Genomic DNA, 15,037 nt, shown 5'->3' on the forward strand with positions numbered 1-15,037 from the left:
ATGGGTTCTGTCCTACTGCCTCAGTTCCATATATGCTGAAGCCAGCGGTTAATAAGATTTCATAAGTTATTGTAAGAGTAAACAAAAATAAATAATAAATAAATAAAAGTCACACTCTTTTTATATGCATGCCTGAAATGTTTTAATTACATTGCCATTTAATTGTATTCCCCTTTTATTAATTGGTACCGTACCTTTTTTCCACAGTCAAATCCACTATATCCACTTCTACAAGCACAAACATTTGGCTGGATGCAACGGCCTCCAAACAGGCATTTTGGTTCACAAAGAGCTGTGACAAAACAACACATTTTTATTATTTCTAAAATCACCACAGATGTAAATTAAAACATTAAACCTGATTTCCCTTTGAATCACTTATAGCCCTCATCTTCATGTTTACATATTTCCAGAAGCAAGTGCAAATGTGCCTTTTCTGTAAGGTCTTTGAGGTTAACTGTATTTAGCAATGTGACTTTTTATAATTCTATGATTTCTTACCTTTGTATTCTTAATAATATCCATTGGATTTTGTGACAATGCTTTTAATATGATAATCATTCTAGATTATGTTCCAACCACTGATACAGAAGAAGAGTAGGCTGATAAGTTTTATAATCAACTTCAATTTGAAATGAAAGACTCTGCAAGAAAGATGTGCTGCTTAGGACTGGAGACTTGAATACCAAAGTTGGAAATATGCAAAGATTCACTTACAGTAATAATAGTGGTTCTAAAGGTTGTAAAATGGGGCAAAATTCACTTAACAACTCTCTTACTTAGCAACAGAACTTTCAGGTTCAGTTTTGGTCATAAGAAGATCGATCTATAGTTGGATTTTATAAGGAAACCAAAATGAATCAGGTGAAGGACTTATTAATTTCTGCTCCTCCAATAATTTCTTCATAGCTAACACTGTCTTCAAATGACTGAAACAACACCTCCATATATGGACATCACCAGATGAAGTACAACGAAACCAAATTGATTTAATTATTGGTAAAATGAGGTGGGAAGAGCCCAATTAGAGCTGACGTGCTGACTGTGAAACAAATTATGAATTGCTCATGTGCAATTCCAGGTTAAGCTAAGGAAGAAGGAAAACCAGTCAATTTCTCTGGTATGATCTTGAACATATACAATTTGTTGTTGTTGTTAGTTGCAAAATCGTGTACGACCCATCGTGACCCCATGGACAACATTCCTCCAGGCCTTCCTGTCCTCTACCATGTTCTGGAGTCCATTTAGGCTCACGCCTACTGCTTCAGTGACTCCATCCAGCCACCTCACTCTCTGTCATCCCCTTCTTCTTTTGCCCTCAACCTTTCCCAGCATTAGGCTCTTCTCCAGTGAGTCCTTCCTTCTCATTAGGTAGCCAAAGTATTTGAGTTTCAACTTCAGGATCTGGCCTTCTAAAGAGCAGTCAGGGTTGATCTCCTCTAGGACTCACTGGTTCGATCGCCTTGCAGTCCAAGGGACTTGCAGGAGTCTTCTCCAGCACCATAGTACAAAGGCCTCAATTCTTTGGCGCTCAGCCTTTCTTATGATCCAACTTTCACAGCCATACATTGCAACTGGGAAGACCATAGCCTTGACTTTACGCACTTTTGTTGGCAGGGTGATGTCTCTGCTTTTTAGTGTGCTTTCTAGATTTGCCATGGCTTTCCTCCCCAGGAGCAAGTGTCTTTAAATTTCTTGGCTACAGTCCCCATCTGCAGTGATCTTGGAGCCCAGGAAAATAAAATCTGTCACTACCTCCATTTCTTCCCCATCTATTTGTCAGGAATTGAGAGGGCCGGATGCCATGATCTTGGTTTTCTTAATGTTAAGTTTCAAGCCAACTTTTGCACTCTCCTTCTTCACCTGCAACAAGAGGCTCTTTAGTTCTTCTTCACTTTCTGCCATTAGAGTGGTATCATCTGCATATCTTAGATTGTTTATATTTCTCCTGGCAATCTTAATTCCAACTTTTGATTCATCTAGCCCTGCCTTTCTCATGATGTACACTGCATATAAGTTAAACAGGCAGGGTGACAGTATACAGTCTTGCTGGACTCCTTTCCCAATTTTGAGCCAATCAGTGGTTCCGTGTCCAGTTCTCACTGTTGCTTCTTGACCTGCATATAGGTTTCTCAAGAGACAAATAAGATGGTCTGGTACTCCCATCTCTTTAAGAACTTGCCACAGTTTGTTGTGATCCACACAAACAAAGGCTTTAGCATAGTCAATGAAGCAGAAGTAGATCTTTTTCTGGAACTCCCAAGCTTTCTCCATGATCCAGCATATGTTGGCAATTTGATCTCTAGTTCTTCTGTCTCTTTGAAATCCTGCCTGTACTTCTGGTAGTTCTTGATCCACATACTGCTGGAGTTTAGCTTGTAGGACTTTAAGCATAACTTTACTAGTGTGTGAAATGAGTGCAATGGTGCGATAGTCTGAACATTCTTTGGCACTGCCTTTCTTTGGAATTGGAATGTAAACTGATCTTTTCCAATCCTGTGGCCACTGTTGAGTTTTCCAAATTTGCTGGCAAATTAAGTGTAGCACTTTTACTGCATCGTCTTTTAAGATTTTGAATAGCTCAGCTGGAATACTGTCACCTCTACTAGCTTTGTTGTTGCTCAGCTTTCCTAAGGCCCACTTCACTTCACATTCTAGAATGTCTGGCTTGAGGTCAGTGACCACCTCATTGTGGTTATCAGGGATGTTAAGCTCATTCTTGTATAGTTCTTCTGTGTAATTTTGCCACCTCTTCTTAATCTCTTCTGCCTCTGTTAGATCCCTGCCCTTTTGGTCCTTTATCATGCCCATTTTGCATGGAATGTTCCCTTCATCTCTCCAAGTTTCTTGAAGAGATCTCTGGTCCTCCCTATTCTATTGTTTTCTTCTATTTCTTTGCATTGTTCATTTAAGAAGGCATTCTTATCTCTTCTAGATATTCTCTGGAATTCTGCATTCAACTGGGTATATCTTTCTTTTTCTCCTTTGCCTTTCGCTTCCCTCCTTTCCTCAGCTATTTGCAAAGTTGTTACCTCTTGTACAATGTTGCAAACCTCTGTCCATAGTTCTTCAGGCACTCTGTCTATCATATCTAATTCCTTAAATCTATTTGTCACCTTTACTGTATATTCGTCAGGGATATGATTTAGTTCAAACCTGAGTGGCCTAGTGCTTTTCCATACTTTCTTCAGTTTAAGCTTAAATTTTGCAATTAAAAGCTCATGGTCTGAGCCACAGTCAGCTCCTGGTCTTGTTTTTACTGACTGTATAGAGCTTCTCCATCTTTGGCTGCAGAGCACATAGTCAGTGTGATTTCTTTGTTGACTGTCTGGTGATGTCCATGTGTAGAGCCGTCTCTTGGGTTGTTGGAAAAGAGTGTTTGCTATGACCAGGGCTTTTTTTGTCATAGAATGCTCAGAGCAGAGTTCTGGCACCTTTTTTGGATGGAACCTTGTAGGGTAGGCAAGGTGGGTTGTATGACATGTGTGAGTTCCGGCACCTTTTTCTTTTACAAAAAAAGCACTGGCTATGACCATCGTATTCTCTTGACAAAATTCTATCAGCCTGTGCCCTGCTTCATTTTATACTCCAAGGCCAAACTTGCCTGTTATTCCAGTTATCTTTTGGCTTCCTACTTTAGCATTCCAATCCCCCATGATGATAAGGACATTGTTTTTTGGTGTTAGTTCTATAAGCTGCTGTAGGGCTTCATAGAACTGGTCAATTTCATCCTCTTCAAGCACTGGTGGTTGGGGCATACACTTGGACTACTGTGATATTAAATGGTTTACCTTGGATTCGAACTGAGATCATTCTGTCATTTTGGGGATTGTATCCCAGTATTGCTTTTCCTACTCTTTTATTGACTATGAAGGCTACTCCATTTCTTCTGAGGGATTCTTGCTCGGCGTGGTATACCTGATGGTCATCTGAATTAAATTCACTCATTCTTGTCCATTTTAGTTTGCTGATTCCTAAGATGTCAATGCTCAGTCTTGTCATCTCTTGTTTGACCACCGTCCAGTTTTCCTTGATTTATGGATCTTACATTCCAGGTTCCTATGGAAAAAAAATCTTTACAGCATCGGACTTTCCTTTCACCACCAGACACATCCACAGCTGAGCGTCCTTTCGGCTTTGGCCCAGTCGCTTCATTCTTTCTGGCACTACTAGTACTAGCCTTCTGCTCTTCCCCAGTAGCACATTGGACACCTTCCAACCTGAGGGGCTCGTCTTCCAGCATCATATCATTTTGCCTTTTGGTACTGTCCATGGGGTTTTCATGGCAAAGATACTGGAATGGGTTGCCATTTCCTTCTCCAGTGGATCACGTTTTGTCAGAACTTTCTGATATGACCTGTCCATCTTGGGTGGCCCTGCACGGCATAGCTTCATTGAATTACGCAAGCCCCTTCACCATGACAAGGCAGTAATCCATGAAGGGGACATATACAATACCTGTTATTTTCAAGGAGAACCTCAGGAATCATTTGAAATCTTGAACCTCACAGATAAAGAATCAAAAGAACTGTGGAATGAACTTATTGCTAAAAAATTGCTAAAAAAAACCCACCAAAACCAGAACAAAACAGAAGACAGCAAACTGGATGTCAGAACAGAGCAGAAATTTCCAAGAGAAGCCAAAGCTAAGAAAGACAATCATCTTAGGAAAGAACTTAATAAAGAATCTGACAGAGCTGTGAGAAGATAAATAGTTCTCTTTCAATGGGAGTCTCCTGGAGTGTTAGTCAAGGGTCCACTGTTATTAATGATGGCTACATGAATAACAATTCTACTTTGTGTATGTGTGTTTATAGAGAATAGTTTTTGTGAACAGAAATGCTTTATCTTATTTTTTTCGTGTTTTCTTCTCCTTGTCATCCTATTATCTTGAGACAATGGTTAGAGTCATAAATGCTACTATGAGAAGGATACAAGTATTTGAGATGTGTTAGTTAAGGGTTCAGAATGACCTTTTCAGTTGCACGAAATGCATAGAGGTACATTTGAAACAACTTAAAATGGGATAAATACAATAACAATGGCAGCTATTTCTTTTTAAAATAGTCAGATTTCTGTTCTTGTGAAAAATGGAAGTCAGTGGAGTAGACAAGGATGGCAAAACTGAGCTGAACCTTTCTAACTACAGTGGCAACAAACGGATGTGAACCACAGTAAAACTAGCTGCAGCTAAACTCTATTGACATTGATGGAAACCAATACTTTCCAAAGGTTTTTTTCTATTGTGAATCCTGCACTTTGCTGTCTTGCTATATTAAAGTTCCATAAACCATCCTTTTTGCTGAAGTGCCCTTATTCTGTCTGAAACTGTAGCTGTCTCATTTAAGGAACTGTCAAGATCTAGGAAATTGGTGGTATCCTGAGTAATTCTTTTTGGCAAAAGACTTTTATTTAAAATTTGCTCAAGTATATTAAAGAATTGCACTTTCAGCTGGTTGAACAATTATTCCTTTCCATATTACTGACAGTTTTCTGGATTGCTTTCCCCCCTAAAAATTTAGATCCTATAAATTCTGTGATCACTGTATAAGAATGCATGTCTGGACTGCAATGATGCACAAATCAGGTTACATCTGGATGGAGTCAGTGGAATTCATTATTCCACTAAAGTTAATTTATATTCATATATATCTATATCAACATATATCTATGTCTAATCTATATCTAATCTCTCTCTCTCTCTCTCTCCCTCTCTCTCCCCCCCTCTCTATCTTTGTATACAACTTTTTCAAATTGTTGGATGTATCTTTATCAAACATGTAACTTTGTGTGAACTTTGGAATAGAGAATGATAGATCTGTCAGGCATTAATGGTTGCCAATCTGTGTGGTACTAGAGCCACCTTTGATGGCTTATACTAAAAAAGTGTGATAGAGATCTGAGAAAAATTCCTTTTTAGGCTCAACTCAAACTTTTAATGACTTTCTTTCCTACATGATTCCATATTTTCTTACAATCATGAGTCATAAAAGTTTATATTTTCATTCATAAATATTTGTACCTGAACTTATTTCATGCCATAAACCAAAGTGTTTTTTTTACCAAGTCCCTCAAGTAAATTATTTTTGTTAAGTTTCCTTAACAAAAATAATGAGCTTACTTGTAAAACAACCTTTAAAAAAACACTTTAAAAAACAGCTATTTTTGATTAGTTGTTTTCCTGCTTTAATTGGGTTTCTTAGGCCATCAAATCCAACTATACTTTTCTCCTTGATATTTCTAATTTTGACATTCCAATCTCTAACCCGAAACAGCAAATCTTGTTTGCATGTTCTGATGATTTCACAATGAACTTGATCAAATGTACAGATAGTCCTCAACTTACAACAATTCATTTAGTGAGGTTCAAAGTTACAACAGCACTGAAAAAGAGCACTGAAAAAAAGTGATTTATGACCGCTTTTCACACTTACAACCATTGCTGCATCCCCATGGTCACACGATGCTTGGCAACTGGCTTATATTTATGATGGTCCCAGGCTCATGAAATCATCTTTTTGTGACCTTCTGACAAGCAAAATCAAAGGGGAAGCCAGATTCACTTAACAACTATGTTACTAATTTAACAACTGCAGCAATTTACTTAACAACTGTGGCAAGGAAGGTTGAAAATGGGGCAAAATTGACTTAACTGTCTCACTTAACAAAAAAAATTGTGGTCATAAATCGAGGACTACCTGTAATCTTTTACTGTGTTGAGCTTTCCCAAGTTCATGCTTTCCATGTTCGCACTCTTAATTCTATCTTTGCCACTTCAGATTTTTCTGCTTCCTGACATCGTCAGCAACTAAACTTTAATCTAGCCACATCATAAACCTCATTATGTATCACTCTGAAAAATCCTCAGGATATCCTCACTTAACCTGAGCAGCCCATCACCCAGCATTATATTGCCAACAATTTTGCATTTTCTATCCATAAAAGTTTTTCTTTCAGTAAATTGCAGGAGTGGGTAACTATTGCCATCTCCCGCTCAGTGTGAAATGATGCCTTTGCCATTGTCATTAAAATGATGTGCCTGCAGCATTGTCCTACATCACTGTTGTGCAATATAGATGCCTGTTTGCATTAGCAGAATAGCTGGGATGACCTTCACACCTTGAATCATCCTGCTGGGATTATATATTCCAGGCATTCTTCACTTATCTCTCCAGACAGTGTCTGCTGCCTTGCAACAATGAGGTAGCACACAGGGTTTTGAGGGAAGGGGAACTGAAATTGGGCAAGCATACAGCATGATTTCATTTCAGCTTGACAGAGTGGAAGGTGGCATGGAGTTTGCTTGGATTTCATTAGAGTGTCTAGGAGCAAACTGTTGCACCGTCCACCTCATAGTTGAAAGGAACCTGTACAAAGCTGCTCTGCTTCTGCACGAATAGATATTTTGACCTTAAAGCATCTATTTGGCTTCTCTGCACTGAACTGGAAAGGGAAGGCAAGTCATCATTTCTTTATATATGTGTGTGTGTGTGTGTGTGTGTGTGTGTGTGTGTGTGTGTGTATGTGTGTGTGTGTGTGTGTGCGCGCGCGGGGGGATGTTTGTATGTGGATCTTTGGTCATTCAGGTTTTTTCCCGCGTAGAAATGAAGGTGTAGGCGCAATGTTTCGATGGAATCCCATCCGTCATCATCAGGCTGGTGGCTTCAGCTTCCTTCTTCTGGGAGAAGCATGTGGTACTGGCTGTTTGTTCCTCTTTTTTAAACTGCCAGAGGGGGTGTGTTCTGTGGGTGGAGGTGTGCTTTGATTGGGTGGGGGATTAAGTGTGTTCTGATTGGGTGGGAGTGTGTTTTGAATGGTGGGTGTGTTCTGATTGGGTGGGGGATCCCAGCACCTACTTGGAAAAAAACCACAAAATCCAAAATAAAAGCCACCCCCATCAGTGAAGAGATCCAGCAAACAATCATTCCCAGAGAAAAATCATCCAGATGTCCTAAGCTCTATGGTCTGCCCAAGATACACAAAGAAGGAACCCCACTCAGACCCATAGTCAGCTCCATAGGCTCACCTCTACAAAATCTAGCCAAATTTCTTGCCAAACAACTACAGCCTTACGCAAATTCCATCACCTCACACGTACAAAACTCATTCCAATTCATAGAGATCATAAGTAAACTAAACTTACAGCCCTGTGACCTACTTGTGAGCTTTGATGTCGTATCCCTCTTCACCCAAGTGCCAATCAAAGAAGCCTTGACAGCTATCCGAAATAAATACAACCCCCCAAAATACATCCTAGATCTGACCAACCACTGCCTATCCAACACATACTTCATCTACAATGGACAAAGATACAAACAAATGGAAGGAGCACCCATGGGATCACCCCTCTCACCTGTCATCGCAAACCTCTACATGGAACACTTTGAAACCCTCGCTCTAGAAAAATCCAACCACAAACCCAAACTCTGGCTCAGATACGTAGATGACACCTTCGTAATCTGGCCACACGGCAAAGAAAAACTGGATGACTTCCTCACACACCTCAATAGCCTACACCCCAAAATACAATTCACCATGGAAACAGAAGCTATCAATCAACTTCCCTTCCTTGATGTCTTAGTCTACAAGAAATCCAACGGCTCCCTAGGACACACTATCTACCATACAAAAACACACACAAACCGCTATTTGAATGCACTCTCACACCACCACCCAGCACAGATCAACTCTGTAGCCAAGACACTCATCTCCAGAACAAAACACCTAGCTGACGAACAACACCTAAAAACTGAACTACACACTCTCACTAATGTACTAACAGCCAATGGATTCCAAAGAAACACGATTACCAACCTAATCCGAAGAGAGACACCCACAAAAACCCAAGACAGAGAACAAGAAAATGGCAAAGCCCTCCTCCCATACTTAAAAGGGACCACAGACAGAATCAGCAAGGTCCTCCAAAAACACAACATCAAAACAGCATTCTACATAGACAGAAAAATATCCACCATCCTAAGAAAACCCAAAGACATAATTGGGTTAGAAAACCAAGGAGTATACGAAATCCCATGCACCACCTGCCCCACCACATACATCGGACAGACCAAAAGAAGAATAAGTGCACACATTGAAGAGCACAAAAACTCATTCAGAAAGAGAGAACAAACTTCATCCCTGGTCCAACACTTTGAAGCCACGGGACATGAAATTGATTTTTTAAAAAACCAAAACTATCGCCAAAATCTAACATTTTAGCAACAGAATAATCAGAGAAGCCATTGAGATAGAAAAACGCCCCCACAGCATGAACAAACGAGATGATACCTCTCGCCTACCAGCCATTTGGAAACCCGCCTTGATTGACAGACGAGTCCCAACCACCAAGAATGATACCAGACCCAAACTCATGATAACATCACATGACATCACCACCACACAACCATTCAAAAAACAAATCCGAACCCACAATGATAATGACGCACAACCACAAAACAGAAACCTAACTACAGCTGCAACATCAGCCACTTTAAACCCCTCCAAACCACACAATAAGCAAACTGACACCCACTATAAAAACATGGCACCACCACAAACACGAAGCCGAACAAAAGCAGCACAACTCACCAGTTCAGGTCTAAGGCTGGCAGCTGAGACCAGCCCATCCACTCAAAACACACCCCCACCCAATCAGAACACACCCACCATTCAAAACACACTCCCACCCAATCAGAACACACTTAATCCCCCACCCAATCAGAGCAAACCTCCACCCACAGAACATACCCCCTCTGGCAGTTTAAAAAAGAGGAACAAACAGCCAGTACCACATGCTTCTCCCAGAAGAAGGAAGCTGAAGCCACCAGCCTGATGATGACGGATGGGATTCCATCGAAACATTGCGCCTACACCTTCATTTCTACGCGGGAAAAAACCTGAATGACCAAAGATCCATATATATATATATATATATATATATATATATATATATATATATATATATATATATATATATATATATATATATATATATATATTTGTTTTCTGAGGTTTTCGCGGGTGCCTGTATGTGGATCCTTGGTTTTTCGGGTTTTTCCCCGCGTAGAACTAAAGGTGTGGGCGCAATGTTTCGACGGAGTCCCATCCGTCACCATCAGGCTTTAGCTTCCTTCTTCTGGGAGAAGCATGTGGCTGTTAGTTCCTCTTTTTTAAAATGCCAGAGGGGGTGTGTTCTGTGGAGGTGTGCTCTGATTGGGTAGGGGACCAAGTGTGTTCTGATTGGGTGGGAGTGTGTTTTGAATGGTGGGTGTGTTCTGATTGGGTGGGGGGGTGTTCTGAGTGGATGGGCTGGTCTCAGCTGCCAGCTCCAGAACTGAGCTGGTGAGTTGTGCTGCTTTTGTTCGGCTTCGTGTTTGTGGTGGTGCCATGTTTTTATAGTGGGTATCAGTTTGCTTATTGTGTGGTTTGGAGGGGTTTAAAGTGGCTGATGTTGCAGCTGTAGTTAGGTTTCTGTTTTGTGGTTGTGTGTCTTTATCGTTGTGGGTTCGGATTTGCTTTTTGAATGGTTGTGTGGTGGTGATGTCATGTGATGTTATCATGAGTTTGGGTCTGGTATCATTCTTGGTGGTTGGGACTCGTCTGTCAATCAAGGCGGGTTTCCAAATGGCTGGTAGACGAGAGGTATCATCTCGTGTATTCATGCTGTGGGGGCGTTTTTCTATCTCAATGGCTTCTCTGATTATTCTGTTGTTAAAATGTTCAATTTTGGCGATAGTTTTGGTTTTTTTAAAATCAATTTCATGTCCCGTGGCTTCAAAGTGTTGGACCAGGGATGAAGTTTGTTCTCCCTTTCTGAGTGAGTTTTTGTGCTCTTCAATGCGTGCACTTATTCTTCGGTTGGTCTGTCCGATGTATGTGGTGGGGCAGGTGGTGCATGGGATTTCGTATACTCCTTGGTTTTCTAACCCAATTATGTCCTTGGGGTTTCTTAGGATGGTGGATATTTTTCTGTCTGTGTAGAATGCTGTTTTGATGTTGTGTTTTTGGAGGACCTTGCTGATTCTGTCTGTGGTCCCTTTTAAGTATGGGAGGAGGGCTTTGCCATTTTCTTGTTCTCTGTCTTGGGTTTTTGTGGGTGTCTCTCTTCGGATTAAGTTGGTAATCGTGTTTCTTTGGAATCCATTGGCTGTTAGTACATTAGTGAGAGTGTGTAGTTCGGTTTTTAGGTGTTGTTCGTCAGCTAGGTGTTTTGTTCTGGAGATGAGTGTCTTGGCTACGGAGTTGATCTGTGCTGGGTGGTGGTGTGAGAGTGCGTTCAGATAGCGGTTTGTGTGTGTTTTTTTATGGTAGATAGTGTGTCCTAGGGAGCCGTTGGATTTCTTGTAGACTAAGACATCAAGGAAGGGAAGTTGATTGTTAGCTTCTGTTTCCATGGTGAATTGTATTTTGGGGTGTAGGCTATTGAGGTGTATGAGGAAGTCATCCAGTTTTTCTTTGCCATGTGGCCAGATTACGAAGGTGTCATCTACGTATCTGAGCCAGAGTTTGGGTTTGTGGTTGGATTTTTCTAGAGCGAGGGTTTCAAAGTGTTCCATGTAGAGGTTTGCGATGACAGGTGAGAGGGGTGATCCCATGGGTGCTCCTTCCATTTGTTTGTATCTTTGTCCATTGTAGATGAAGTATGTGTTGGATAGGCAGTGGTTGGTCAGATCTAGGATGTGTTTTGGGGGGTTGTATTTATTTTGGATAGCTGTCAAGGCTTCTTTGATTGGCACTTGGGTGAAGAGGGATACAACATCGAAGCTCACAAGTAGGTCACAGGGCTGTAAGTTTAGTTTACTTATGATCTCTATGAATTGGAATGAGTTTTGTACGTGCGAGGTGATGGAATTTGCATAAGGCTGTAGTTGTTTGGCAAGAAATTTGGCTAGATTTTGTAGAGGTGAGCCTATGGAGCTGACTATGGGTCTGAGTGTGGTTCCTTCTTTGTGTATCTTGGGCAGACCATAGAGCTTAGGACATCTGGATGATTTTTCTCTGGGAATGATTGTTTTCTGGATCTCTTCACTGATGGGGGTGGCTTTTATTTTTGATTTTGTGGTTTTTTCCAGGTAGGTGGTGGGATCTGTCTTGAGGAGTTTGTATGTGGAGTCTCGGAGTAGGTTGGATAATTTGGTATGGTAGTCAGATGAGTTCATTACCACCGTGGCGTTGCCTTTGTCTGCTGGCAGAATGATTATGCTGGTGTCATTTTTTAGGTTAAGTAGTGCTGTCTGTTCCTCTTTGGGTAAGTTGCTTTTGGGTGGTTTGCTGGTGCAGAGGATGTTGGTAACTTCGAGTCTGATTTTGTTGGCGTCATCAGGGTTGATTTTGGTCAGGCTGGATTCGACTCCGCATATAATGGTTTCTGTGGGAATGTGTTTGGGAGCGACTGCAAAATTAAATCCTTTAGACAGGACGTTGGTTTCGGCTTTGGTGAGAATCCTATCTGAGATGTTGTGCACAGTTTGTTTCATGTGTTGCTGTGGGAGAGGAGGGGTTTGTTTCTGGCGTTCCTTTAGTCTTCGGAGTTTATTGGGGTGTGTGTCTGTTTTGTAGGCAGTCTCTGTTTCAGCTCTCCAGACGGCGATTTGTTTGAATTTGTCCCAAAGTGTGGGGTGGATCTTGTTGCTGAGTTTGAGGTGAAGTGTGAGGAGGTCTCTGTTGATTCGGTCCAGGAGGAATCTTTTTGTGTGGAGTTCGTTTCTGATTAGGGCCAGTTCTGTTCTTATCAGGATGCGTTTGATGGCTGCAGAGTTGGAGTGGAATTTCAATTGGAAGGATGTGGGGATTAAATTTTGATCTCGGCAGTTGCGTAGGAATGTGAGGTCACACAGAATGGAAGCTCTTCGTACTTCGAGTTTTTCGTAGGTCTTGGTTAGCTGGTAGATTTCCTCCCCGTAGAGGTAAGATATTTGTTTTCTGAGGTTTTCGCGGGTGCCTGTATGTGGATCCTTGGTTTTTCGGGTTTTTCCCCGCGTAGAACTAAAGGTGTGGGCGCAACGTTTCGACGGAGTAAAGAATATATATATATATTCTTTACATCAACATTTCTCAGAGTGACACACAGTAACAGCATGATCACAAAATAAAAGCGGCATAGACTGAAGCAGTAGCCGAAAGGAGCAGAAACTAAAAATATAAGGAATTGAAGTCTTAAAAACGGAAATGCTGCAGGAAATTGTTCTTTTTCCTAGGACTGGGCCAAACAATCGGAAAGCACTTCAACTTGGATTGCACAGCCCCTTCTGCTGCTACCCAAGTAAGCAATCGAAACCTAAGAAGTGCTGCTGAAAATGAAAACCATCTATTCCACTTCAGTCTCTAAGCTTGGAGCTGGAAAAGAGGGATGAAGGCCCATCAGTTTTGTTTCTCTGATTCTAAGGCCTTGCCAAATGTAGCACGTCTATCGCGCTCTGTAGTCTGCTCTAGCGCTGCTTCAGATTGGCTGCAGCAAATTTCACAAGATCTGAACAAACAGGTAGGAAATCTCCATCACAATTTGTAATTTATTTCTTTTTCCCCCCTTTGCTTTAATGAATCTGCAGCAAGGCCAAATTCCAGACTTTTCTGGTAAGCAATAAATTGCCCTCTTTTCTCTCATCCTCGAGGCCCGTTAATGTATCTGGCCTAAAATAATGTAATATGTAATAAATAACCCTTTGAAAAGCCTACACTATTATCAGTCCATTAAAATAAACAAACAGGATGATGACATTTTCTTTGCTAATACAGTCTGCCTTTCCAAGCTCATTTGGATATATAATTTATTTACTAATGAAAGCAATGCTGGCAAGCTGTTTTCTGCATCTAAAAATATTAAGGTTGTAAATATGATTTATGGGATTGACCCTTATTTCAGCAGTATTCTGCTAGAATTTATTTATTTCCTGCCTTCATAAAAGTTAAGGCAATGGGACTGTTGATTACAAGCCAGCTCCCCTTCATCCTAATTAGCAGTGTGTGGTCTTTTGACATTGTTTTGGCACAGAAAAAAAGAGAGCAGCCAATTTATAAGGCATTACTCCAAGAAGAATCCACATATCCTATTACTATTTTAATTGGATCTCAAGAGCTAACCTTTTGGTGATATATATATGTCCACAAAATCTTCATGGAATCCTACCTTATGTTCACACAATAGTGTTTAAATATATAACTTAAAGTTTGCTGGTGATAATTTCTGGAACAGAGATATGATGAGTCATTATTAAATTGTAGTTCACAAAAATCTGTAAGCATGATAATGAAATCCAATTACTATCAGTTGTTAAGGCTGATTTTTTTTACACACAGAGAAGTGAAAAGACTGACTGGAATATGTTGTGCTATGCATGAGTAAGTGGAGGAGTGGCAAAGAAGAGAATCAGGTGGACTAAGTTTTTTCTTTGTTCATTCTCTCTCTTTGTACTCTGGAATAACCAACTCAGAGAGATATTCTACCACTGGACTTGTTGGTGGATTAAGAGAGTGACAGGTGTGAGTTTGGCTCTATTTGCTGCTTCAAATAGGGTCAACATTACATTTTGAAATGGAAAGCACAGGCTACAGAAGCATGGGCTAAAAGAAACTTCATTTACATGTCAATAAAACATAATAAAGTGTACTTTAAAATGCATATTGGGGGATTATTCTGCATTGTATTAGTGTTATGCTAAAAGAGGGAAATGCAATGAAATAGAATGCACTTCTATCTATATTACTGGGAGGACAATTTAAAATTTTCAAAAGAAAATTAAAATTAAACACATAACATAGTCAAGGGGAATTCTCAATGAATTTTTCAGAAATCTATTTACAAGTAACATTAAACCCCGGAGTAAAGCAGACATTATGCTATATAGTCTTGGCAAAGACTATATTATTAAGCCAAGCTTCTTGTGCTTAAATTAGAATCAATAAAAAAGACTTCCCCTTGTGCTGGCCAGAACATTAACGAAAATGACTATCATCATTGAGCACTTTACCTCAAAGAAATGAAGAGAAAAATCTAGAATGAAGTATATCAAAGGGGGCTGAACAGTAGAAAGAGACTTTA

General features: G+C 40.4%; 1 protein-coding gene across 1 annotated transcript in view; it reads right to left on the reverse strand.

Moving 5' to 3' along the window:
• Positions 1-15,037, reverse strand: part of VWDE (von Willebrand factor D and EGF domains) — a gene marked incomplete at its 5' end in the record, with an annotated part of 239,537 nt that overhangs the window by 26,598 nt on the left and 197,902 nt on the right. Inside the window, one exon of the mRNA XM_083367117.1 lies at positions 195-292. Within this exon, the coding sequence (XP_083223243.1) occupies positions 195-292 (98 nt within the window). The remainder of the gene's footprint in view (positions 1-194; positions 293-15,037) is intronic.

Source organism: Vipera ursinii (assembly GCF_947247035.1).
Source record: "Vipera ursinii genome assembly, chromosome: 1".
Classification (NCBI taxonomy): domain Eukaryota; kingdom Metazoa; phylum Chordata; class Lepidosauria; order Squamata; family Viperidae; genus Vipera; species Vipera ursinii.